This window comes from Furipterus horrens, unplaced genomic scaffold, assembly GCF_987537825.1.
Source record: "Furipterus horrens unplaced genomic scaffold, mFurHor1.1.pri manual_scaffold_10, whole genome shotgun sequence".
Classification (NCBI taxonomy): Eukaryota; Metazoa; Chordata; class Mammalia; order Chiroptera; family Furipteridae; genus Furipterus; species Furipterus horrens.
The window spans coordinates 96,969,611-96,994,729 of NW_028327180.1; the positions used below are offsets into that span (position 1 = coordinate 96,969,611).

At 49.8% G+C, this 25,119-nt stretch overlaps 1 protein-coding gene across 1 annotated transcript; it reads left to right on the forward strand.

The window, feature by feature from the left end:
- Window positions 1-7,313: 7,313 nt before the first annotated feature.
- Window positions 7,314-25,087, forward strand: GABRP (gamma-aminobutyric acid type A receptor subunit pi). The gene is made up of 10 exons (XM_090288572.1): window positions 7,314-7,530; window positions 10,518-10,613; window positions 11,044-11,162; window positions 15,082-15,149; window positions 15,861-16,078; window positions 16,649-16,731; window positions 20,305-20,442; window positions 20,913-21,065; window positions 21,541-21,728; window positions 23,798-25,087. Exons 2-10 carry the CDS (start codon window positions 10,561-10,563, stop codon window positions 24,098-24,100), a joined length of 1,323 nt encoding a protein of 440 aa, XP_090144698.1. The 5' UTR covers window positions 7,314-7,530; window positions 10,518-10,560; the 3' UTR covers window positions 24,101-25,087.
- The last annotated feature ends 32 nt before the right edge of the window (window positions 25,088-25,119 follow it).

Here is a 25,119-nt window from a genome sequence, read left to right on the forward strand (position 1 = left end):
ACCTGAGCTACTTGCTGTCTAAGGCTCCCCCGACCCAGTCTCTCCTGCCCTCGCTCCTTTTCCAGCTGTCAGACCCTCCTTCACGTGCCCTCTAAATCTCTGCCACATCTCATGCTATCTGGCCTCTGCTTCTTGAAGGACCCTAACAAGCACAAAAGGAGTAACAGGGCCTGCTTCGTAGAGTAGAGACAACTTGGTAGCAGCCGGATGTCTCCTGCGCCCAGCCTCCCCCTCCGTTCCCACTCACCTCAACCAGGCGCTGTAGGGTCAGCGTCCTAACCCCAAGGAGCACGCTCGCCCATGGGGTCAGGCTGCAGTTGGGATTTCCGTAGGCGCAGTATGGGGGAGGCAGACAGGCAGACCTCTGTGGGGTCACGCTCACAGGCAGACAGCTCATTGCCAGCAGGAAGACACATGCCTCACCTCCCAGCTCCTCTGCTTGGAGTCAGGCACAGCCAGATGCAGTCAGGATTATGCCCCAAAGGCCCCCGGAGGTGGAGGAGGGGGCCCTTCATGACAGCTGCTACAGGGCAGCCCATCTGGAAGAGCTCTTTCCGCTGAGCGCCTAACCCCGCTAAGGCCCTTTGGGGACGAGGGCCACCATGCCCCAGTGAGACAGACACTCAGGACAAGTCAGCCTCCTAGAGGAGCCCCCTTCTGCTACCCATGGGGACCGGGCCAGGAGCGCTGGGCAGATGGAAGGTCAACATCCCCCAGAAGGAGAGACTATGAACCTCCTTGAGTTTTAGGAAGTAACAAAGGAACACACTCCGACAGCTGCCATACACCCCGAACAAGACAGGGGCTCCCGAGTCCCATGGCTTCGGCGAAGGCCCCACAGTGGCCCCTCGAGCAGCAGGAGGCACAGACTGCCGTGGGTGTGCAGCACCCTGGCCTGGCTCCTCTCAGGTTCCCAGGGGACCAACAAAGGCCCGCACAGCCATTCGGGAGGCGCCAGTTGGCAGCCGCCTCTGACCCGAGGCCATTCACGAAGTCACTCAGCACCCCCAGACAGCCCGGGGTGCTGACTGCTGACAAGAGACTTCCATCCAAAGACAGGTCTGTGTTTCCCTGGAGAAAAGAAACCTGAGTCGGCAGACTTCCTGGGGCGGCCTCTTGGCAGACTCCCCAGAATGAACAAAGCTGTTAGATCTGAAGTGGGGGCCACGGCCTGCTGTGCTGGAAGCTGCCCCAGCCCCTTAACAAGAGAGAACCTCCGCCCTGGGGATCCTGATTCTACTGGCTGGCTGGCCCTCTGTGTCGCAGCCTTGGACCCTTCCTCCACCTGGAATGCCTCCACTTCCTCCCTTCCTTCTGGTTCAGGCCAGCGGCACAGGATCCCTCCTCCCAGCTCGACCCTGCTCTCCAGCCCGGACACACAAATGGGGCCACACTCCTGGAGGTCTGCCTAAGCCAGGTCCAGGCCCTTGAATCAATGGACTTCCTCCTCTCCCTGGGAACTCAGTACAGAACCGATCACATCCTCCCCCTGCCAGCTCTGTGACCTTGGACAAGATGTAAATTTCTCTGAGCTACAGTTTCCTCATCTGTAAAGTGGGAATAACAACACTTCGATCAGAAGCTAGTTACAGATATACAGAAAGGGTGAAGCCATAGAGGCAGAAAGCAGATTAGTGGATGCCAGGGCCTTGGAGGAGGGAGGAATGGGGAGTGATGCTTCATGGGTCTAGGGTTTCCATTTGGGGTGGTAAAAATGTTCCAGAACTATTGTAGAGAGTGGTGATGGTTGCGCAACCATATGAAAGAACTTAATGCCACTGAATTGCACACTTCTAAATAAGTGTTGCAATGGTAAATTATATGTGTTTATTACTGTAATAAAAAGAAAAAAAAGATTATAATGAGATTAAATGAAAGGAAAGTTATGAAATATTGGTCACAAATCCTGGGCTACTGCAGGACCTCAACAGACTTTCATTTCCTTCCTTCCTTCAGACCATCACATTCATGTTAAATTACACATGACACACTCCCCCAGGCCTACCCAGGGCAGATGGCCTTTCTCCTTAGACATCTGCTCTGAGATGCTGGTAGGATGCAGCCACATGCTTTTTCTAAAGCAAAGCCTTTACTGTTGGCCAAGAAGAGAGAGAGCAGATTCTTCCCGGTCCTGCTGGTGATTTGGTGTACCTGTTTCACCAGCCTGGTTTAGCATGGCTGAACCCCGGATTGAATGCTGCCAGAGGGCAAAAGTCTGCTTTGAAACTGAGGCTATTTCCGCAAAAGCTGTCATCCTCTACAACTAAAACTAACTGATTGTTGTTGAGAAGCGGTTTTCCTAACGTCTCTCGTTTCTTCGCATCTTGTAAGCAGGGACCCTCTCTTGGTTATAGACTATCTTTTCAAGCATGCTTGTACAGCAAATGGTCTCAGGAGACAGATACCGCCCCTCCAGCAAAGGAGGGTAAGCTTACTATCCGCTAGGCTCAGGTTTCTGCTGCCGGAGTGCAATCCACAGCATGCACAGGTACCGGCTGGCCCTCTGAGGAAATTCCAGGTGGGCACAAAAACTGTAGCCCATAGCAAGGCTCGGTTACTCTTTCTAATCATCGTTCTTTGCCTTTCTTTCCCACAAGGCTCTACGCTCCTTAAAGGAAGTCAGGATGTTTTATCTTGGTATTTCCCAGGCCAGGGGTTCATAAATGTTTGCTGAATGAATGGATGAGTGAGCAAATGGGTGAGTGGAGGGATGAAGAGGTGTTTCCCACTCCTCATCCTGCTAGTCTTCCTCGACCCTGCTTCTCCCATTGCTGAGACGTTCCCGGCCCCGGATGCCATAGCCTGTATTTCTCCCACTCACCTCGCCAGCTACGTGCCTGGCTGAGACCACCCCATGCAGACATCGAGATATGACTGCTCTGTCTTTGGGCTGTGGACATGAAAATGGGGGTCCTGGATCCTGGCCCAGGTCTGGGCATCCCCTCAGACCAGCCCTGCCTGCCTGCCCAGCCTAGAGTCATTCTCAGCTCCATTCCCATGGTCATGACCTAGTGGTGACCTGTACTTCTCATGTGCACAGGGTCCAGGCCACCAGCCCACACGTTGCCAGTCACCGCAGAACCAGCGAACTCGATGTTTGTTTCCCACAATCGTTCCTGTGGGGCTGAAAGGGGACACCTAGCAGGTGCTCTGTTAATATTTACTTAATGAATGAATGAGCCTCCCTTGAGAGTCAATCAGCCGCTTCCTCCTGCCATTGTTGGTCAGCCTCCTGTGCGCTAGGACTCAAACATATCACCAAAAAGAGGAGAACCTGAAATGTCACTCTGGACATTTTTCTTGGCTCAGCGGCCACATGGCAAACAGTCTGCAGAATGCAGAGTGGTGACAGGCAGCTGTCACCTGACGTCAGAACCCCCGCACCTGTGGGCAGCCTCCCCACACACTGCACACCATATACGTATAAGATAATTGCAGATATGTATCTGCTCCATATGCACTTGCATTACAAAGCACTACTCACCTCTGTAGAGATGCAGAAAGGTTAGTCAGCTGGCCTCCTGCCAAGGGAAGCTGGCAGGGACGACGTAAAGGCTCTGGGGCCCACCTTTCCCACGGCTGAGAGAAAGGGACACTCACCCAGCAAACCGAAGTGCTAAATCTGTGCCTCAGGGGCCCCAGATTCTTCAGTCAGGGGACATTTTACTCTATATTGTATCAGTTTCACCTCCCCTTTGTTCACTGGAGGAAAACTAGTCTTTTTTTTATTTTTAAAGACTAGTATGTAACTGGATGTTTTGCACCATTACCTGCCTCCTGGTCAGACGATGCATGTGTTTGTTTGTTTATATCCCCTTCACTCCAGACAAGCTCAGTGTCTCTATGAGAATTTACACAATAAGACAAAAAGACTCTAGAAAAAGGCGGGCAGTATTGGCGGAAGTAAAACAAAACCAGGGTGGGTTATAAATCACAAAGCTCACAACATAACTGCCCCGAGGACGTTGCAATGCAAGAATGCTCGGGAACGAGGCTGGCCTGGTGGGCTGCTGAGCTGGGCCCACGTGTGCCACCATCTTTACAGAAAGTCACTCGGGGCATTTCAGGTACAGGTTAGCTCTTCCCAGGGAGGAGATTCCCTTTTCTCAAGTATTTAAAGACCTAGCTAAGACCACCTAAATCACATTAAAATGGTTTTGATGAAACACAGAACCTTCGCTTTCTAGGCAGACAACTTCCATAGTATCTTATCCGGAGTAGACCAATAGTACAAGAAAACTTTGTCTTTTTTCGCAGAGAAAGAATCAAACACTAATTTTGCATCAGCTTGCTTTGGATATTTAATTCACTTCATTAGAGTCATTCCTACTTTATTCAGCTTAGTCACACGTAAAATTTCCTTTCTCGAGACTTATTTTTATTAATTTTTTACAATGTTTTTTGTCCTTTAAGGTTGTCTCTTGTTCTCTTACCCATTCAGAAGTGACCGGGACAAAGTACTCGCATTTCAAGCTGGGGTTGCAGGTCAGTGGGGTATCTAATCTGTCAGGGAAGATGTCCCGGGAAGAGCAGGTGCCGGGCAACCTTCCCCCACCGCAGCCTCCCAGGCCAGGGGAAGATCCAAAGGCTGTCTCTCCCCTGCTTCACTTGAACTCTGTGCCTTTGTACCCCCCTCGCCCCTCCCCCCCTGCCCATGGAATGGCCGTGGGAGGTAGGCAGCTGACTCAGAGTCCTGAGACCTGGGTTCAGATCATACTGGCTGCATCACTTAGTAGCATGTGACTCTGGCCGAGGCTTCTCATCTACGAAATGGGAATAAAGGAACAAACCCTGCTTGCTTCGCAGGATGATGGTGTGGCTCAAATAAGAGAAGCTCAGGCATGTAAATGGCTGAAAGCTGCAAAGCACTACACACATGTATAGCATTAGTGTGACTTTCTAGTACCCTGTACGCATGGTGGCGGAGGCACCGGCAAAGGCGCATTCACCCACTCTGGCCTCTGTGGGCGGTATGTCTGCGTAGCTGAACATCCTGGAATACCACTGACCCTGGGCATCCTGACACCAGAGGCCACACTTGGGAACGAGGCGGCCTGGATGGCGCACAGGGTGCCCGGGATTCTGGAGCTCAGGTGCAAGGCCAAGGTGCAAGGCTGCCCGGGAGGGACCACGGAAGAAGCTGGCTTCCTGGCATACTCTCCACTGAGGGTGTTTCTTCCCGTTGCTCTGAAGAAACAAAAGCGCTATTTGAAGCTGGGAGATAAGGCCTCATGTGATAGCTGCTTTATTAACCCTTCGAGTGCCAACGCTGCTGTGAGCGACACTGACAAATTTTCCCAAAAGTGCCAGCGTCACTCCCAGCGACTCTTTTTTCGATGGCTATAAATGTACATAACAGTGGGATAATTCACATTTTATCTTCCGTTCTCTTTTTTTGTACCTCAGGTTATCTATTAATATAATTTTTTTCCCATGTTGATCCAAATTTTGAATTACACATGGCGCTCAAAGGGTTAACTTGAGGTCTGGCTCGCCCTGACCCCCAGATATAACCAGTCTATTAATATATTTACTGAATGTGTACATAGAATCAATACACAACTGTGCATTGAAAGCATTAGCGATCTGATTGGGAAGGTTAAATACAAGATGGATGCATGATAGATAGCTGATAGATTAATGGTAGAGCTAGAGATGCTAAGTGTGAGCGCTTAATGACAGATGGAGGATTGGGTAGACAGTACAAGCATGAGAAGATACTAACAATAGCAGGATAAAAAGAACAATTTACTGAGCATCTATAATGTGGCAGGTGAATATGCCCCCTAGTTCCAGATATGCTATCACACCTGTCATTCCTGAATTCTTGCATTAACACCATGAGAAATCATCCTCCACATTTATCAGATAAGGACACTGAGGTCCAGAGAAGTTAAGTAACTTGCCCAAGGCCACCCAGCCAGCTGACCTGTGTTCTTCCATCTAAGTCTCCCTGTTCCTGTGTCAGAAGGAACACCCCACCCCCACAACCTGCCACGCCTACCCCCCAGCTCTGATCCTTATTTGTTTCTTTTGAGCCTTTGTTTTATGTGACCACATCTTGGGAATCCTGAGAAAATGTCCTAACCACATTCCATTCGCTGAAAACCAGAAGTTCCTCCTTAGTGGGTCCTGTTCTAGCCACCTCCCAGGTGCCCAGGTGAAGTGAGGCCTTTCAGGAGAAATCAAAGAGCTTATCCTTCAGGGCCTACTCCCCCAAACCAGAAGGAAATGCTCCCCAGGCTGGCCCAGCCCCAGGGGTACAGTGAAGAAACTTGTGTGGAGCCAGAGGCCTATCTCTGGGGCGTGGTGCACCAGGCCCAGCCCCTCCTCCTACCCCCCCCCTTTTATTTTCTGCAGCGCCACTCTCTCCCTCCACCTGTCTCCCCATCTTTCCACCTTCCCCCTCCAAGACTGGTTGGGGGACGGGGGCTGGGCAGGAAGGAGCTGGATATCAGGAAGGTGGGCGGTGCCTCAGTGCACCCCGCCACAGCCTCAGCCCACTGGGCTGCCTCCCCAGCTCACAGCTGTGCCAGCCGCAAAGCCAAGCCTCCAGGGAATTCCTGTGCCTTCCAGGGGGGCCGGAGCCGGAGCGAGTTTTGGGGCCCCTGGCTCAGCAAGCACTGCGGAAGCAGATCTGTTAGGAGGTCGGACTGGCCATGGAGAAAGGCCGCTCCTAGGGGGACCTCTGGGGGGATTAAAGATTCCCCTGTGGGAGGATGGGGTGGGGAAGGAGGAGAGATCTGAAGATCTAGCCACATTTTTCCCAAAGTCGCTCCCGCCTCATCCTGGTTTGGCCGCTCAGCCTCTATCCCCCATTCCCTTGGCCCTTGTGGTTCCTTTTGAAGCTCCCCAGCCTGGGAAGCACATGTTCCTGGGATCCGAAAGTCTCCTTTTACACAGGCTAGGCTTTCGGTTGGTCCCCAGGACGCTCTTCCAATGCACAGCCAGGAATCGGAATTTTAGAAATGGAGAAGTTCTAGCTTATCGATGGGAAGCTGAGGACTAGAAAGGCGAACTGGCTTGCCCAAGATCATATATACTGCTAACACCTCTTCCATTATATCGGGGGGGGGGGGGGTGTCCTCCAAATTCAGCCCACCTGAGACTCATCTTCCAGGCATGGTGGGTGGGGTCGCGCATTTTATTTGACTTTCATGGGTCTCTGATCTGAAGAGGCTTTTCTGTGGTCTGGGAGCATAGCTAAGACAGAACGCAGAATCAAACCCCTGGCATCCAGCTGCCCTATAGCAGGAGCTGGGCCATTCCCAGGCACTCAGGACCAGCTCAGAGCTCCACCCGGGGGAGGGGCAGCAGGAGGCTCCGCCCACCTGGCTGCCTAGCCCGCCCTGCAGCTCTGGGTTTCCCGCGGAGAGGGCCACTCCACCCGAGAGTGGTGGTGTCCCGGCATCCAAGAGGTCAGGGCTGAGGATGGGAAGCATCTGGGGGACCCAGAAAACCATGCCCTGCCTGAAAGTCCAGCCTGAAGGCCTGAAGGACCTGCCCTAACGCAGCTTTGGCAGCTGCCTGGTAAGGGAACTGCTGCGCCCTCTGGTGCTTGGGGGCGGGGGTGGGGGTGGGGTGCGTGGAGAGGGAAGGAGACCCAGATACTACAAGCCCTGCTGGGACTGAAAGGCAGGGCAGGTCCTGGAATCTGCAGGGCACCTGCTTTGTCTCAGGGCCCACTCTTGTCGGAAGAGCCGTTGGTGACTCTCCCCTTTACAGTGGAGAAAACTAACCCTCGGGGAGAAGTAGTGCAATCTCAGAGCGAGTGGCAGAGCCCAGATTCAAGCTCCTTCTCTCTGTCACTTGGGCCACAGTGGCCCGTCTCTGCTCTGCCAAGTGGGGCTCCCACCACACAGCCTGACCCTCTGTGATTTTCTTAAGGATGATAATGTCCCTGCTCTCCTCAACCTCATTTGGGCTTCACTCCTGCTTCCCAACATGGTTCTCTCTATACTGCAGCGCCTGTGCAGAAAGGAGTTTGGGGTTCACGGTACTTGTGTGATGGGGGTTCTGGGAATGGGAGCGGAAACCCACACATACGGGAACTACCTCTGCTTCTCAGAGCCAGGCCAGAGAAAGGTGCCACCAGCCACCGAGGTGACTCTGACCCTCTCCTTTCTGAGGTGATACTAAACTGAGTACCCTCAAAAGGATCCTCCGCTCAGCTCAGCCCCTGGGTGACAGTCTGCAGATACACTAGAAAGAGCCCAAGCTTTGGATCCTCAGAGTCACAATGGGATCACTGAAGTCCCCACAGAAGACACAAAAGGGACAGGAACGTGAAAGCCAAAGAGTATTGAGTCCTCTCTTCCCATCTGTCAGGTGGGGAAACGAAGGCTCTGAGAGGCTGTGACTCAGGTGGGTCTGAATCCAGAGCTCTGCTCTGGGGACACCTCATTCACTGGAGGAGCCCGCTAAGCCTTTGGGATGAAGGGATGGGGCAGGGCATGGGCCTCACTCCATGGGCCCTCTTAGATGCAACACTGGGACAGGGGGATAGACAGGGACTGGGGAAACGGACTAAAGGGAGAAGGTTTGAGTACGACCATTGATGGATTGATAAATGTTTGCCTATAGCTGGTATTTTTGATGAGTGAGAAGGATGGGGCTGGGGTAGAGAAACATGACCAAGTGCAGAATTATTGGGGCTTGCCTATATGGTTTTTGCACCAGTAAAAAATTTTAAAATACCTCAGCATTCATAAGTGGGACACGTGCTATATACATGTTGGTGCATTGATGCTATGAAGTAGCTTGCAGCCATCGCAAAGAGACCCAGGCCTAAGGAAGCTGATGTGTGTCATGGTGCCGTGATTAAAAGTGCTGGTGTCAGCTTGCCTGGATTCAGCCCCGCCCCTCAACCCTGGGGCTGTCTATCATCCTCCCTAAGCCTCAGCCTTTTCATTTGAAAATGAAGAGACTGGTAGTAATACTTCAAAGAGTGGAGAGGATTCAAGGAATTCTTCCTTAGCACAGTGCCACCATGCATTCAAGTATTTTCAATGTTTGCTGTTATTATTAAGCCAAAAAGTAAATAGCAAAAATGCACGCTGTCTCCCCCTTTTCACTCTTTAATTTTTTTCTTCAGGCAAAGATATGCATGTCTGGAGATACCCAGGTGTATGCATGGATAAAACAGTTGTTAACACGGGTGACCTCGGAGGCGTGTGACGGGGGAGGAGAAGTGAGGGAAGGACTCACAGTTTGTTAATGCACTTACATTTTTAGAGAAGTTTTAGGTTCCCAGCGGTACTGAGCCGCACACAAGCCAGCCTGCCTCCCTGTCGCTTGCTAAATCGATTGTTACACTTTTAACTTTATGCATTTCTGTCTGGTTTTTAGTTCTTCTATGAGCACGTGCTTTTGTCAGTAAAATAATATTAATTAACTAATGCTGAAATGCCCTCTAAGCCCCAGAATGGCTAGATTCTAGAAAGTGGCCTGGTTCACAGAGGTAACCACGAAGGAAGGCGGCCCACCAGGGCCTGCCTGGGAATGGGCCCAAGCGCCACCTAACGACCCCCTCTCTGCCGTCACCAGCATGGCCACGGCTCCTCACAGGCCTGCCTGTCCGGATGCCTGCTGCTCTCTCAGAGGGACACCTGACAGCAGCTGCCAAAGCTGGGGAGGCCGTGCGCCTGGGCCGTGCGTCCCAGTCCCCACCATGCATGAAGCTGCTGGTGGCTGCAGAGCATCCCAGGAGCAGGCCTGGGAGGTTGCAAAAGCAGCCAGTGTCCTGGCCCCAAGCTTCCCACGACGTTCACTAGCATGGTGGCCTTCCCATGAACCTCTGCTTCCTTGTGGCAATGCAGGCCCACCTCAGAGATACTCAGAGTTTGGGTCCAGGCCACCTCAGTCATGCTAGGGCTGCAATAAAGTGAATCAGAATCTCATTACTGGTGGAGGGTCTTGCCTTCGATTTGCACAAAACGCAACACCTGTGAAGTGCAGCGCCATGAGGCGGTCTGTACAGGGATTAGCCTGCCCACATCACAAGGCCATCATGATGGCTGGGTGAGAAAGTACACAATTCAGTCTTTGGTACATGGGAAGTCCTCAGGAAGTTTTCATGTCCTGTCTACATGACCTGCTTAAGAGGCCTAGACCCTCCGATAAATAAGGGGACACCTGGTGTGATCGGGGTTACTGTATAGTTGGGGGTGTCCTTCCTGCAAAGTCAGGACAAGGACAGAGTAAGGACGCTCTTGGGGTGAAGGACAGGATGGACCCGCTGCGTTTCTGGTGCTGGTGAGCCACTCTCCAGCCTTTATTTGGGTGGGACTTAAAGTGTGATCCTCCAAAATGAAGTCATTCCGGGAAGGCACGTGGGGAGCAGCAGCCGTCACCAAAACGCGTGGAAAGAGGCTTCTCCCCGCCCGCAGGGAGAAAACACCGCAACAGATGATGCGTGGGCTGGGGAAGCCGGGCTGAGAGGAGGTGAGCCTTCGGGCCATCTGCCCCCCACCTGCCCCCCACCGGCCCGCCTCCCACCTGCCCGCCTGTTTCCCCAGGTGGTTCCTCTTCGGCTCCTCTCTGCACAAGCGGCTCCTCAACATGAGACACAGTCTCCACTTGACCTTCATGTGTCTGAGTCTCTTCACTGGAAGGTGAGCTCTGCTACCCCACAGTGGCCTTGGTCTGAACTGCTTCGTGTGTGCGCACGTGGTGGGAGAGGCGGCAGCCTTCCTGCTTCCCGATGTGCCACCTCCCTGACACACCAGGACAATGCAGTTCTGCCATTTATGCTGTCTGGAGAGCCCAAGCTTCCAACATGACCATAAATGGACAAACCCCTTGTGATTTGGGGGGAGACACTCAGAGGGTTCCCAGATTGTCACAACATGGCACATGGGTAATAAAATGGAGTGGGATAGGGGCCTACCCATCAGCAGCTGAAAAGGGGAGCGATTTCTCTTGGGGCAAGTTTGCCCCTGGTCCGTGGACATGACCACATACATGCAGACACAGCTCATGTCTGTGCACGCATGCTATTCCCACATAAACAAGCATGTGCATGAAGGCTGCTTTCTTTTCCAGGCTGTGCGTCCAGGGGAGTCGGTTCAACGTGGAGGTCAGCAGGAGTGACAAACTCTCCCTCCCTGGTTTTGAGAACCTCACTGTGGGCTATAACAAGTTTCTCAGGCCCAATTTTGGCGGTAGGTCACCTTTATTTTTTTTTGCCCAGGACATCAGTTCACAGGGCAGGAGCAGAGGGGGTGTCGGGCGGTTTAGCGGACCCCGTTTCCCGACCCGCAGCCTGTTGAGGGTTGGCGGTGGGGCCTTGGAGAACGCAATGTCTCCCCACCTGCAGGACAGAGAACTACCCCTCCCCACTGAGGTTCCTAGAGCCCCCCAACAACCTCACATGCCGCCTTCTGTCTGTCCCTCCTTCCAGTGTCATTGCTCACAGGACTCACCATGGTGCCCCAGGCGTGTCCACCTGGTCTCCCTGCCCTCAGCCTGCCCCTAGGGCTGACCTCCACTCTGACAGCTGGGTCACCTGCCTGGGCCCTTTGCCTGCACCCCCAGTCTATCCCCTGTGCCCATCCACACACATGTGCCCCAAATGCTCCCTGGCCTCCCTGGTTTTGCTGAAGTCATTTTCTGCCAAGAAAAGTTTCTCCCAACTTGACTCCCTGGTGAAATGCCAATTTTCTTTCAAGTCTCAGAGTAAAGACTTCCTCCTCCAAGAAGCCTTCCCAGATTCCTTCAGGCCCCATCCCCTTTCTTCACACTTTATTTTGAACACACCTCCAAATCATAACCATTGCCTGATGATACTGTCACAGCCACTGGTTTGATGTCAGCTCTAAGCTGCAGCCCCTGGGAAAGTCTTGCTTTATTTACCTCACTAACCCCAGCAGCAGCGCGGTGTTTCACATATAGGAAGTTATTAATATTTGTGGAAAGAATGAGGCCAGGAGGGAGGGCATGGGAACACACACACACACACACACACACGCACACACACACACACACACATATGCCCAGGTCTCAGGTTCTACTTATAAAATGTGAGATTGAACCAAATGCCCCGTTACATAGAGCAGGAAGGAGGAGAAAGAGCCTGGCACTTAAACAAAGCAGAGTTTGGCTCCTGGCCCTGCTGCTTGGCCAGCACCTGAGCTTCCTGAGCCTCGGTTTTCCTCTCTAACATGGGGATGTGTCCCCCACCTCACAGGGAGGACCGAATGCGGTGAAGTGTATACACAAGCTGCATGGTCTCTGCCACATCGCCAGGGCCCGGTCTGTTTTAATCCCTATTTCTCCCTGCTCTTCCTGCCGGGTGATAAAATTCCCCTGTCAGGTCTAGGATTATGGGTTAGGCCAGGCCCTCTGAGAAGCAGAGCCAAGAGGGGATTGCCTCTGTAAGATACTCGTTTGGGCAACACCTCTGAAGGAATGTGGGCGGGAAAAGAGGGGAGCCGGAGAGTTGTCAGATTGCCATCCAGGGCTGATCCCAGGCAGGGGGGTGGGGGGGCAGGGGCGGGGGGAGGAAGGCTGGGTGGGGGTGTCTTAGCAATGGCATTCCCAGTGTTCTTGGAAAGGCTCCCAGGGAGTCCATGAGCCAAAGTTCTCATCACACGAGTCTCCCATCTCCGTGCCTCCCAGAACAGGTCTGCCTTCACCCCCTGCCATGCTCAGTCGCAAACGTGGCCACAGATTTCAGAGCAGAGCAGCTGGGACCCTTGGTCAGTGACATACACCCCCATCAGTAACAGATCCGAGACGCATTGTTCACAGCCACGCAGTCAGCATTTGAGGTCCTTACGTTAAGGGACCCTAGGGAGGCTCAACCTCCCCTGGTTCTAACAACAGGCCTGTGAGTTTGCATACCCTGGGTAGGTCCCCCTATCAATTTCTCTGCCTCCCAATCCCAGGTAGGCTGGGACAGTGCCCTTCTTGCTGCCTGCTCACTGGCCAGCAAGGTGTAGGGTCTTCGGGTAAGGTGCTCAGTCTGCACCTGGAGGGGACCCAAGGGGATGTAAGGCCCAGATTCCCCCAGGATGAAACTGGGGCAAGGGGTCCTCAGTCCAAAAGCACAACCCCCAATTCCTTTTTTGTGCTTTTTGGCCCTTTGACTCCTAAAGGAACCTACACTCACGTGGCAGCCTGGGGGACATAGAGGGGTCATTGTTCTCCGTAATGTCTGTGCACCCAGTTTCTAGAACCTGAGGTCCTTAAGACACAAGATCTCCAAAGGATGTTTCCAGGACTGAGCTAGACGGAGCCAGATTTACAAGCAGGCCCTCGCCCACACTGCCCAGGAACCAGCTTTGACCTTTTTCTAAGAGAAAGCTGCCCTCTGGTGGCACTTTTGTAAGTCAAGAGAAGAAAGAGTGAGCTCTGGCCCACAAAGCTGCCCGCGGAGGCAAGGCCTGGACAAGACCATCTGGGTACAAACTAAACAGCAAACACAAGGGGGCTGGAGCTCGGTGTGTTTTCCATTCCCCACGTGCCTCGGGGAAGGCAACTCACACAGAGCCATGGCCCGCTGGGCTCCAGGCACTTAAAATAGATCCTGTAACCTTCCCAGACCAACCCTCCCTGGTAGGCACTAGCAGCTCTGTTTTACAGATGGGAAGCTGTCTCACAGAGAGGCTTAGCCATCTGCTCACGGTCACACAGCTACAAAGCGGCTGGCGTGGGATCCAGACACTCTGACTCCAGCCTTCTCTTCTTGGCGCTGCACCATGGCTGCCTTGCGGGGCAGAAAGCCACTAGCAGCACACTCCTTCAGCACCTTCCAGGGTCTGTCCCCCAAGATCTCCCCTTTTCTACCGGGTATTAACAACAAGTATTAACTTCATTATTTTTTAATTGCGTTGGCTCTAAAACTCCATTTCCAAATTCCTACCTAGATTCTATGGCTTTGGGTTCCTCCAATGAATAATTAGGTCGCTTTGTGTGAGTCCCACTGGTCAGAAGTTTTTAAAGCTTCCTTTGAATTCTGCCTCTCCTGTTTTTGGAGAATACATCGTCACTGTCCCCTGAGGCACCCCATTCTGTACTGCAGGTGAATGCTTCTGCATCTACTAACCTGGTCAGTGAACTTGTTCCTTTTCTAGAATTAGCTAGAATTACAGAAGAGATGGGTTAGGGAAGGTAAATGCCATTTCCTGAGTACCTGTTATTACGTGACAGACCCCATGCCCATCCAGGCAGGCATTGGGTGTATATTCCCTCTTGTCCCCACCTTGCGAAGACACCAGCCCCTCCTCATGTCATTTAACCCTCTCCTGTGACCCAGGGTGTCCTTGGCCTTCTCCCTACTTCCAGGTGAGAAAAGTGCAGTTCTGACAGGTTTGGTACCTTTTCCCCAGCCATCACACCAAGACCAAAGTCGCACCTTTCTGGCTCCTGTCTTTCCATCCACATTGCAGTCAGGAAACTCCGCTGGCCTGGCTGGGCCTGGCTTCCAGTAATGGGGGCTCGGAGGCCTCAGTCTCAAGATCTGGGACTGGCCCTCCCGGGAGGTGGCCTCTTGGCCAGAACCCCAGGGTTGAGACCTGACGGCCGTACACCAGACCAAGTGGGGGAGGTTCTGGAACTCTGAATAGTTTAGGGTTCCTGAAGAGTGAAGGAAGGGGGGAGAGGATAGGTGAGCGAGAGAGCTCAGCCGCAAGCCATCTACCGTGAATTTCCTTAGTTGAGGGGGAAAAGGCTATCCATGCCAAACTTCCCAACTCTCAGTTCCATTTCTAAATATTTCGTCCCTTGCAAACATCATAGGAAAAGCCCTCCACGTATGAAGTAGGAAACACCGTTATATCTTTTAAAATATGCATGAGTGAATCTAGTGTGGTCTCTCTTATATTAAGCTAACTATATATTTGTGCTTTTTTTTTTTTCATATAAAAGGAAGGCACAGTCTACACAATGTTTCCTCCTGAGAAGGGGAGGGTAGAACTACACTTGTACTTATATACTTCTAGAGCATTTAAAATTTTCCATCAAGCGTTACTTTTGCAATTTTCTAGTTTTTTTTTTTTTTAAATATATGCTAATGTAATGTTAGCACACGTTCTGTTAGTGTCTTTATGTAAGTCTTACTGGTTTTTACTTCAATCTTAGGAGAACCTGTTCAGATAGCCCTGACTCTGGACATTGCAAGTATTTCTAGTATTTCAGAGAGTAACATGGTAAGTGTGGCCCCTCCGTCTGCCACCTGACGGGTCCCCCTCCTGGTGTTTAATGGGGATACATGGAAACAGAACAGACAGCCCTCCTGCACTTGGAATGGCAGAAGGTGGGGACCTATCCTGAAACTCAAGACCCTGAAGATTCTTATAAAACAGATCTAAGGAGTATCAGGAGGAAGTGGATCCAAAGGCCAGGAGGGGAGAGAGGAGAGGGTGGAGTGGGGACATTTAGTGAAGGACACAAATCGGGGAAAAGAATGAACGTGTCGTGGGGAAGCCTGAATTGCACATGGTCCCTCCCAGAGCCAGAGACAAGCTGACAAGAACCGACAGTCACATAACTGCTCTCAAGCATCCTGTAACTTAAGAGAACACGGTGTAGATAAGCTGACACTGAAGGCAGTTCCCCAAAAGGTCCCGCCGTATAAACCCGAGGCAACCTGAGCACGTAACTCAAGCAAACCTTCAGCACCTCTGTGATCGAGGGCAAGGGAGTTCAGGCCCTGAACACGCTCCTGCGGCCCTCCCTTGGCCCGGGGGAGCTATTATCTAGAATAAATAAGGTGGTTTGTTCCAATGCAACTACAGGCCATCCCACAAGCAGACCTGTGTACTTGCCCGACGTGGGGGTGGGGAGGGAAGGAAGACTTGAGCCCTCCCGGTTTCGGGACACCTCCCTCGTCACTGTGTCTCCCCCCACTGCCCCGCCAGGACTACACGGCCACCATCTACCTCAGACAGCGCTGGACAGACCCGCGGCTGGTGTTCGAAGGTAACAAGAGCGTCACCCTGGACGCGCGCCTCGTGGAGTTCCTCTGGGTGCCAGACACCTACATTGTAGAGTCCAAGACGTCCTTCCTCCATGAGGTCACCGTGGGAAACAGGCTCATCCGCCTCTTCTCCAACGGCACAGTCCTGTATGCCCTCAGGTAAGCATGTACCTGCGACCTGAGGGTGGCAGGTGGGTGACGGGGCGTAGATTCACCTGGAGTAGTTCTGACCGGCACTCCAACAGCCAGGGCGAGGTGCCCCTGCCTTCCCCCACCCTTGTCCCCATGCAGAAGGGCCCTCTCTGAGTTCCGTTTGGCTCATCAGCTTCTGCTGAACGACTGCTCTGGGCCAGGCCCCATATTGGACACTGAGGATGCAGAGGGAGGAAGACAGTGTCCGGACACAGACACATGAGCGCAGGAAGTCCAGGGAGTGGGGGGCCCGAGCTGGGGCATAAGTGAGGGGTTTGGGGTGCTGTGAGGGGATGCTTTCATGGCACTCTGAGCTGAGTTCTAAAGAGCAAAGGGAAGTTAGCAAGGGAAGGAGGTGGGGGTCAGCAAGAGCCAACAAAGGCGTCCCTCCCAGGACCTTACTGAATGCAGGTTCCAAGTCACACAGCCACTGTAAGGCTCAAGTTGAAAGTCCTCTTGGAGTGGCCCTCCAAGGGGAATGCATACCTTCTATAGCATCCTCATAGCACTCTCTTGAACCCATTCTGCCTTTCTTAGAATTACAACGACTGTCGCATGTAACATGGACCTGTCTAAGTACCCCATGGACACACAGACCTGCCAGATGCAACTGGAAAGCTGTGAGTATATATCCCGCAGGCCTCTGAGGTGATTTTCCCGGGTGACTCAGATCTGGGTGTTCACAAAGAGTGTGGTATACGTAGTTGCTTTTCTTCTCTTGGCGTTGATTACACCAGATGTGGCCCTCCCGTCTGTGCATCCAGAGAGATGTAGAGACTGCTCAGAGACAAACGTTCCAAAATTATATCTTTTGGGAAGAGTCCTTGTGCCTTGAAATAGAATATTGCCACCTAAGAGTGGACAAGCTAGCCAAGGGAATGGGGGTCATAGGACTAGGAATGGGACCCAGAATCTGCTCAGGCCTGGAAGCCCGAAAGGACACAGCAGAGATTAGAAATGGCAGACATACAAAGTGACCCTGGACGTTCATCACCCAGCTGCTTTGAACTTCGAAAAGAAATTGTAAGAAATTAATGTAAAGCTTAGCACGGTCATGCCGGCATGCGGGCGCCGGAACGGCAGCCCGGGGACCTGCTCGTCATGAAGAACAGGCGTTTACCCCACACTGGGGCGTGGTGACCGGCATTGCTGCATCGTCGCCATTGCTCCCTAGGGAGCGCCTCGGAAATGCCCGCCCAGCTCGGGGAAGTGGCACCTGCGAAGCTCCAGCCCAGCGCCGCAGACCCGTGGGCCGTCTAGGACGCGAGTGGCCAACCTGTGAGGACACAACCGTGATAAGGCAACGGTCATTTTTCAGAGGCAGGCATTTAATTAAAGACTCAGGCAGGCAGATTAATTACCTTATTGATTAAATGTGGGCAGAACCTTCTTGAAGCCGTACAGCTGTTTGGGGGCAGAATCAAGCTCCAGGTTATCAAGACAAGAACGCGTTTTCAGCCCTACGAGGCAGAAGTAATTGCCCTGCATGGTGGCTGTTCTCATCTCCGATCCCAGGAGGGAACTTCTCCTGGAAACTCCAGCACTCTGCCTGCACGAAGATCATCCAGAGGAGGCTTCCGTCCGATGTTGCTTAGCCATTATTTGGGTACAGAAGCCTCACCAAGGGTTTTGTCCCGAACAGCATGCCTAGAAGAGAATGGCGACTGTCGCACAAAGCTACCTGTCCAAGGAGGCGCTAGAATGAGTCACTTTTTTAGATCTATATATTTTTATTTCTTGGGGATCCTAGGCCTATTTAGACAGCTAACTTCAGGAAGTTTGGGGGTGCTTCTAAGGGGAAGTCCACAGGTAGTTTTTACCTGGAAACACTCTAAGAGCTCATGACTACTTCTCTGCCCTTGGGTGGGAGGTAACTGCTTCTAGACCGCGAATACTATAGCCAAGACTCCACAAAATGCTAGTCCCGCTCCGGCGTCCCATTCCAAGCCGCCTGGGAAAACAAAGGCAATTATAGGTCCATGCTTAAGATCACAGGTGCCAGAGTGACTGGGTTTTCCCTGTCACTGGCTATGGGACTTGAGGTAGGTAGAATTGACATCTCTGGAACTCAGTTTCCTCATGAGTAAAGTGGGAAAAATAATAGTATCTGACTCAAAGACTAATTTTTTAACAGCTCAATTGGGGTAAATATATATATCATGAGATTCACCCATTTTAAGTGTACAATTCAAAGAGTTTTAATACATTTGTCAGGTTGTGTGACCACTGACACATTTTATTGCGAGAACATTTCTGTCACCCCCAGAGACTCCTTGTGCCCATTTATGGTCACTTCCATTGCTACCACCAGCCCCCAGGCAACTGCTAATCTACCTTCTGCCTCTGTGAGTTTGACTTTTTTGGGATATTATTTATAAATATGATCAATACAATATGGGGTCTTCTGCATCTGGCTCCTTTTGCTTAGCATAATTTTTCTGAGGTTCATACGCGTTGGCACACGCATCAGTACTTTGTTCCTTTTTACTGCTTTATTCCTTGTTATTCCTGACAGAAGAATACAAGCAGTATAATGCCTCTGGCTTGTTTCTACCTTTTAGCTATGATGCATGGGCTGCTGTGAACATTTGTGTACAAATCTTTCTGTGGGCTTGATTGATTTCTCTTGGGCAGATACTTGGGAATAAATGCTGGGTCAAATGGTAAATTATACGTATGTGTATATATACCTACCATATATTATATATTGATATATAATATAACATATATCTCAATTATAAAATCCATCCCAATTTCAGAAAATGGAGAAAGTACAGCATAGGACATATACAGTATTCCCTCACTTATCACAGGTATTACATTCTAGACCCCCCCCCCCACGATAGCTGAAAATCTGCGAAGAAGGAACCTTACATTTATTTTAGCATTTTTATATATTTTAAGGCTTTATAAACCCTTCCTACACACTTATAAACTGTTCTCAGTCCCTTATTAACCTTTCCACTCCCTTATTAACCTTTTCCACACTTTTATAAACACTACTTATGTTCTTAAACATATTCTACACTCTTCAACTTACATAACTTTAACAACATACGTATACAGTACCGCAAAATCCTGCGATATAGCAAAAAATCTGCGATAAATAATTAAATATAATATTTTTCTTTAATCCCGTGATACAGTGAGGCCACAATAAATGAACCTCAGCGCGATATAGAGAGGGTCCCTCACTGTATCTCAGGATTTTAAAAAATATTATATTTAGTTATTTATTGAGGATTTTTCACTATATCATGGGATTTTGTGGTACTGCATATGTGTGTTATTAAAGTTACGTAGGTTTAAGAGTGTAGAATAAATATAAGGTTCCTACTTCGCGGGGGGTCTGGGACATAATACCCATGATAAGTGAGGGAATACTGTATGTAATGTAGTCAATGAAATGGTAATAATTACGTATAGGGCCAAGCAGGTACTAGACTTATTGGGGGGATCACTTTGCAAGTTATATAAATGTCTAACCACTCTGCTGTACTCCTGACACTAATATAGCACTGAACGTCAACTGTAATTCAATTTTTTTTTAAAATTTAATGTCAGGAAATGAAGAAAAACAGAAATGTCTACCTTGCAAGTTTGTGAGAACATTAGAAACATAATGGGTAAAGGACTTAACAGAAATGTTTACTAAAAGGCAGCTATTACTGTTATTATCAACTCTATTCGTAAAACTGCTTTGAGATTTATCAGATGCCTGTGTTTACAGACATCAGTGAAGCGGCTGGCTGCAGGTGTTTTTGTTTTTGCATTTTTTTTTCCAACATGGAAATATGAACCAGACCAATTATAAAGCCCCCGGGAACACTGCAGGGTACATCAGACTGTCCTGGAAGGCACTGTCTAGCCTAGGTTTTGTGTGTTCACATATATGCGTTCAGTAGATATTTAAATAGTAAGGGAGGCTGCTTCTGGAGACTTAGCATCTCCCAGGTTGATACTTTGCACTGAACTAGTTCTCCCTGGAAGGCACGTAGCCCCCTCCCAGGTCATCTTATTCCGAGTGGACACTGCAGTCACACTTGAGGATCCCTGCCAAGTTTTTCACGGCATCACCTTGGACTTGGCACCAGCACGACAGCGCCCCCTGCTGCCCTCGTAGCGCAGCGCTGCCCAGGCTCGTTCCGTGTGCTGCCGCCTTTCGCTGACCAGTGCCCTGTTTCCCGTGCCAGGGGGCTACGACGCGAGCGACGTGGAGTTCAGCTGGCTGCGCGGGAACGACTCTGTGCGTGGGCTGGAGAACCTGCGGCTGGCTCAGTACACCATACAGCGCTATTTCACCTTGGTCACCAGGTCGCAGCAGGAGACGGGTAACTCGTGGCACAGGCCGTGCAAAAGCAAAATAACTGAGTCAGAAATACCATTTCATCTCCACCTGATCCCTTCAGGGCCCGGGGACCCCTCTGCCGTGTGGCGGGGTGGGAGCGTTTGAGATTGGCACTTTTGCCTGCTCCACACCCAGTACCGACATGGCCCCGAGGGACTCACAGTCTGGTGAGGCAGGTGACGAGGACGCAGGCAGTTACGATGCTGCAGGCACCGTATGACAGAGAGGGGCACGGGAAGAGGATCCTGGGTGGGGGTCATCAGCACCCCTATAGACCCCACGCTACACACCAGCATTTTCTTACATAAAAACTGTAATGAGAATCCATGATTAATTTGGCTTTGGTGACTAACAGATGGCTTAACGTGAAGGTAGCTGCATTAAACCCCCCACGGGAAAACTGCCCTGCCGTGGAAGCAGGCACGATGTCCTACCTCTAGTTTACCCTTTCAGGAAATTATACACGCTTGGTCTTACAATTTGAACTGCGGAGGAATGTCCTGTATTTCATTTTGGAAACCTATGTCCCTTCCACGTTCCTGGTGGTACTGTCCTGGGTTTCGTTTTGGATCTCCCTCGATTCAGTTCCTGCAAGAACCTGCATTGGTGAGCAGCTCCGACCAAAGACTTGGTCCTCCCCCGCCCCCCTGGTCTTCTCCTAGTGTTTTCACTGATATTCGCAGGACAGTGCCAGGAGTTGGTTTCTTGAGAGATGCTTTCAAAGAAAGAAAAAGAGGGACAGAGAGACTGTCCTAGCAGTAGTGCCTTTTTAAACGTATGTGTTACAGTGACAGATAAGGAAATACTGGGATTACGTGGTCCGTTGTCAGTTATTTTGCACACTGAACACCCCCCTCCAACGAGAAGACCGAAGGTGAAACATCTAGGAAACCCTCTCATTCATATCTGTACAGAATGGATGAGCCACCCCTGCTCCAGAAGGCCACAGAATGTTCAAAATGAGCTATGTTCCATTCCCAGGTCCTGCCCCCACCTTGCCAAGCCGTGAGTCCGCCAGGTAGCCGTGGAAGGTTCCCTGGCCGCTGACTGACGTGGGAACGTTGCCTCCCTGCTTTCCCAGGAGTGACCACCGTGTTGTCGATGACCACACTGATGATCGGGTCCCGCACTTCGCTTCCCAACACCAACTGCTTCATCAAGGCCATTGACGTGTACCTGGGGATCTGCTTCAGCTTCGTGTTCGGGGCCCTGCTGGAATACGCGGTGGCCCACTACAGCTCCTTACAGCAGATGGCAGCCAAAGACAGGGTAAGCGTTTGAGGGCTGTGTCCGTGACTCACCGCCTGGGCCGTGCGCGGGTCAGCAGAGGCCACCTGGGCCTGATCCCTCCCCCGGGGACTCACTTTGCTCCCGTGGCTCTCATCCTTGTTCAGGTAGGAGCTTCTGGAAGTCATGATGCCTCTTTAAAAACTGTCCTTCTCACCAAATCCTATGAGATATTAATACATTTAATTTTCCAGCAGAAAATAACTATGCTATCTGTCTGCAACACAAAATCACATCCACGAAAACCTCAATATGAAAACAAACATGATCAGCTGCTTATGCATTTCAAACGAATATGTATTTACTATTTCATTCTTTTGTTGCAATGTTGTTTTCTTAAATTATACAAATGGTGGTTTGCTGAAAAGTGTATGGAAAAAAATCGCATTATGGAAAATTTCTGGATTAGCATATTCTTCTGCTAATTGGAGATGCACTTCAGCTCTCAGAATAATAATAATGGCTGTTACCTATTGGACATGTACATGTGCTAGACTCAGTAACAAACATTTTACAAATATTCTCATTTAAAATGCTCATAGCAATCAGTAAGGCCATTTCTGTTTGCATAGTTATATAATCTGAGGTACAAGAAAGATAAGTGACTTTTCTCAGGGGACACAGATAGTAAGAAGCAGAGCTGGGATTTGAACCTAAATCTCCTTGGCTCCAAAGCCTGACACTCATCTGTCATTCCCACTTGCAGTGGGCAATAGGCCATGCTCCTAACTATCATTCCTGCAGGCCTCTGAAACCCTGGGATTCTTTGGCAGCCCAGTTTGATAGACATTGGCATATGGAAGCTCATGCAAATAAGTGCAAAAAGGGGTAGAGATTTAATACAGAAGAGTAGCCCGCCTTTAGCAAAGTGCCAGGCCCACCCAGAGTCCAATGCAGGGGAAAGGAAGAATTGGAATAGCCCGAAGACCCAGCTAGTTACCTTTTTCCTTGTGTTCAGCTGTTGTGAACAGTGTTTCACACGGTCATATTACCCAAGTAACAAAGGCAAGGATCACATGAGTCAGCCAAGAAGAACATGGATTTCCCTTATTTATTCCCTATAGGCTTCCATAAGGGGACAATGGTTCTTTTTTTTTTTTTTTTAAATCTGAGTTTGGTAGAGTGGCAAAAGAAAATTGAAGAATTTCCAAGATCTTTCACTAGAGACACCAGAAAGCCCTTATCTTGCCATGCGTGTAATTGCAGCGTCACTCCAGAGTGCTTGCTGTATGCCAAACAGCTTATCAACATCTCATGTAGTCCACCCAACAACCCATCAGATGGGTACCGTTATTATTCTGATTTTACTGGTTAGGAATCTGCCACTCAGAGAAATGCGATAACCCATCTAAGACTCCACATCTGGTAAGTGGCCTGGCCAAGGATCCAAACTTGGCTCTCTCTGACTTCACTACGCTCCCCATGTCCTATGCCGTCCAGCATGTTAGAGAATGGCCACCCTCTGGAATTGCAGGGAGCATCACTATTTCTGCTTATGTGGCCAAAACCTCAAAGACCTCAAGACACTTTTGTTTTCTATTATCTTCTCATAATCAATTACTGCCCCTTCCCTGGAACAGAATGGAATTCATCAAACACCTACTGAATGCTTTACATAATTTATACTATGTAATCTTCCCATCAGACTCAGAGGTGAGTATTCATATCATCACCATTTTGCAGGCAAGGAAATCAAGTTTTAAAGGGATTAAGGTGACCGCAATTTCACAAGAGTAAGAGATAGAATGGGATTTGAACCTAGGTCAGCTAACTTCAAAGCCTGTGAGTTTAGCATTTAGCACACAGCTCTGCATAGCTAGAGAAGGCGATGGTTATTCTTCCTCATTATACAAGCTGATGACTAGGGATCAGGGCCTGCTAGCAGGATAACAGGACTGCCAAGTCTCGCTAATCAGCCAATTTCTGATGTGCTCAATGCCACTCTCTATTAAACCTAATTATGCAATATTTAGACTTTGAAGTATATAAATACCCATTTATTTATTTTGCTCAGTCAACTCTTTCAACTAACTGTATTGTCTATGAACTAGGAGGTGCCAAAGGAAGTGGAAGAAGTCAATATTACTAACATCATCAACAGCTCCATCTCCAGCTTTAAACGGAAGATCAGCTTTGCCACCATTGAAATTTCGGGTGATAACGTCGACTACAGCAACTTGACTATGAAAACCAGTGACAAGTTCAAGCTTGTCTTCCGAGATAAGATGGGAAGGATTGTTGATTATTTCACAATTCAAAACCCCAGTAATGTTGATCGATATTCCAAACTACTATTTCCTTTGGTTTTTATGCTAGCCAATGTATTTTACTGGGCATACTACATGTATTTTTAAGAGTACGTTGAATAATTTGCATGCCATTGGACTTCAACAGAACAAGGTAATGATGTAAATGGTATTCTAGGCCAAGTGTGTACCCTAACCTAATGGTGCTACAAGTAACAAAAATAACAATTTAGCATTTCTTCCCAAAGAATGGACCCCCAACCATTATTTAAACCCGTGAAAGCCCTAGCATTACAAAGTCTTATAATAGAAACATCAATCCATTTTTTTTTTTTTAATCTTTACAAAAGACATCCCATGGAGCCCAAGATTACAAACCTACCCAGGGTTGGCTGACTGCTCAGTGGCTCCCTGGTCTGCCTTTATTACCTCATATGAAGAAAAATGAGAAGGAGGCCATTACATGTATTGAGTAAATCTCAAGTGGCAGGGGTTGTTTCTGAATTAATCATACATGCTATTTATTAAATCTCTGCAGTGCTTATGAAACACATTGTTCCTATTTAGGGAGCAACATTTTCTAGTTTTTGGTTTTGATTAAAATGAAATGTGGGTCTAAGTCAATTTACTAGAAGTCATGGTATTAACTCAATACCAAGATGAGTTTTTAATACAGTATTTAATACCACAACAGAATTGTCCCCAAATTCCAATAAGTCTTACCATTGGAAAGTCAAATGTAAGTGAAGAAAAAATTAGTGGATCAATAATCTCACACGTAAACCCCTTGTTTCTAAGATATAAAATGGCTTCCCCAAACTGGAAGGGCCCTGGGGCTTTATTCCCCATCTGACATGTCTTATCCCTTTCCTATTATACTCACGTCAACCCCCAGCATTGCTAAAGCCCTTCCCCCATATCAGGGATGGAAATGGAAGTTGTTTTGTTTTGTTGTATTTTTTACATGACGTCTAGGAGTCTCAGTATAGACTATTGCCAGCAAGACTGGCCGCACTGAGTCCATTGCTACCTGTTACTCTTGCCCAGCAGCAGGTGCCCTGCGTCCTTCCAAGAAGAGCTTTGGTCCCCCTGCTCGAATGATGCTTATGAGATAGTGAACTGCATTT

Excerpts from the sequence above, each read along its gene's own strand:
- GABRP (XM_090288572.1), top strand. The coding sequence starts at position 10,561 with ATGAGACACAGTCTCCACTTGACCTTCATGTGTCTGAGTCTCTTCACT. Across the intron at positions 11,163-15,081 it reads TCTCAGGCCCAATTTTGGCG|GAGAACCTGTTCAGATAGCC; the intron begins GTAGGTCACCTT and ends CTTCAATCTTAG. Across the intron at positions 20,443-20,912 it reads CAGGTCGCAGCAGGAGACGG|GAAATTATACACGCTTGGTC; the intron begins GTAACTCGTGGC and ends TTACCCTTTCAG.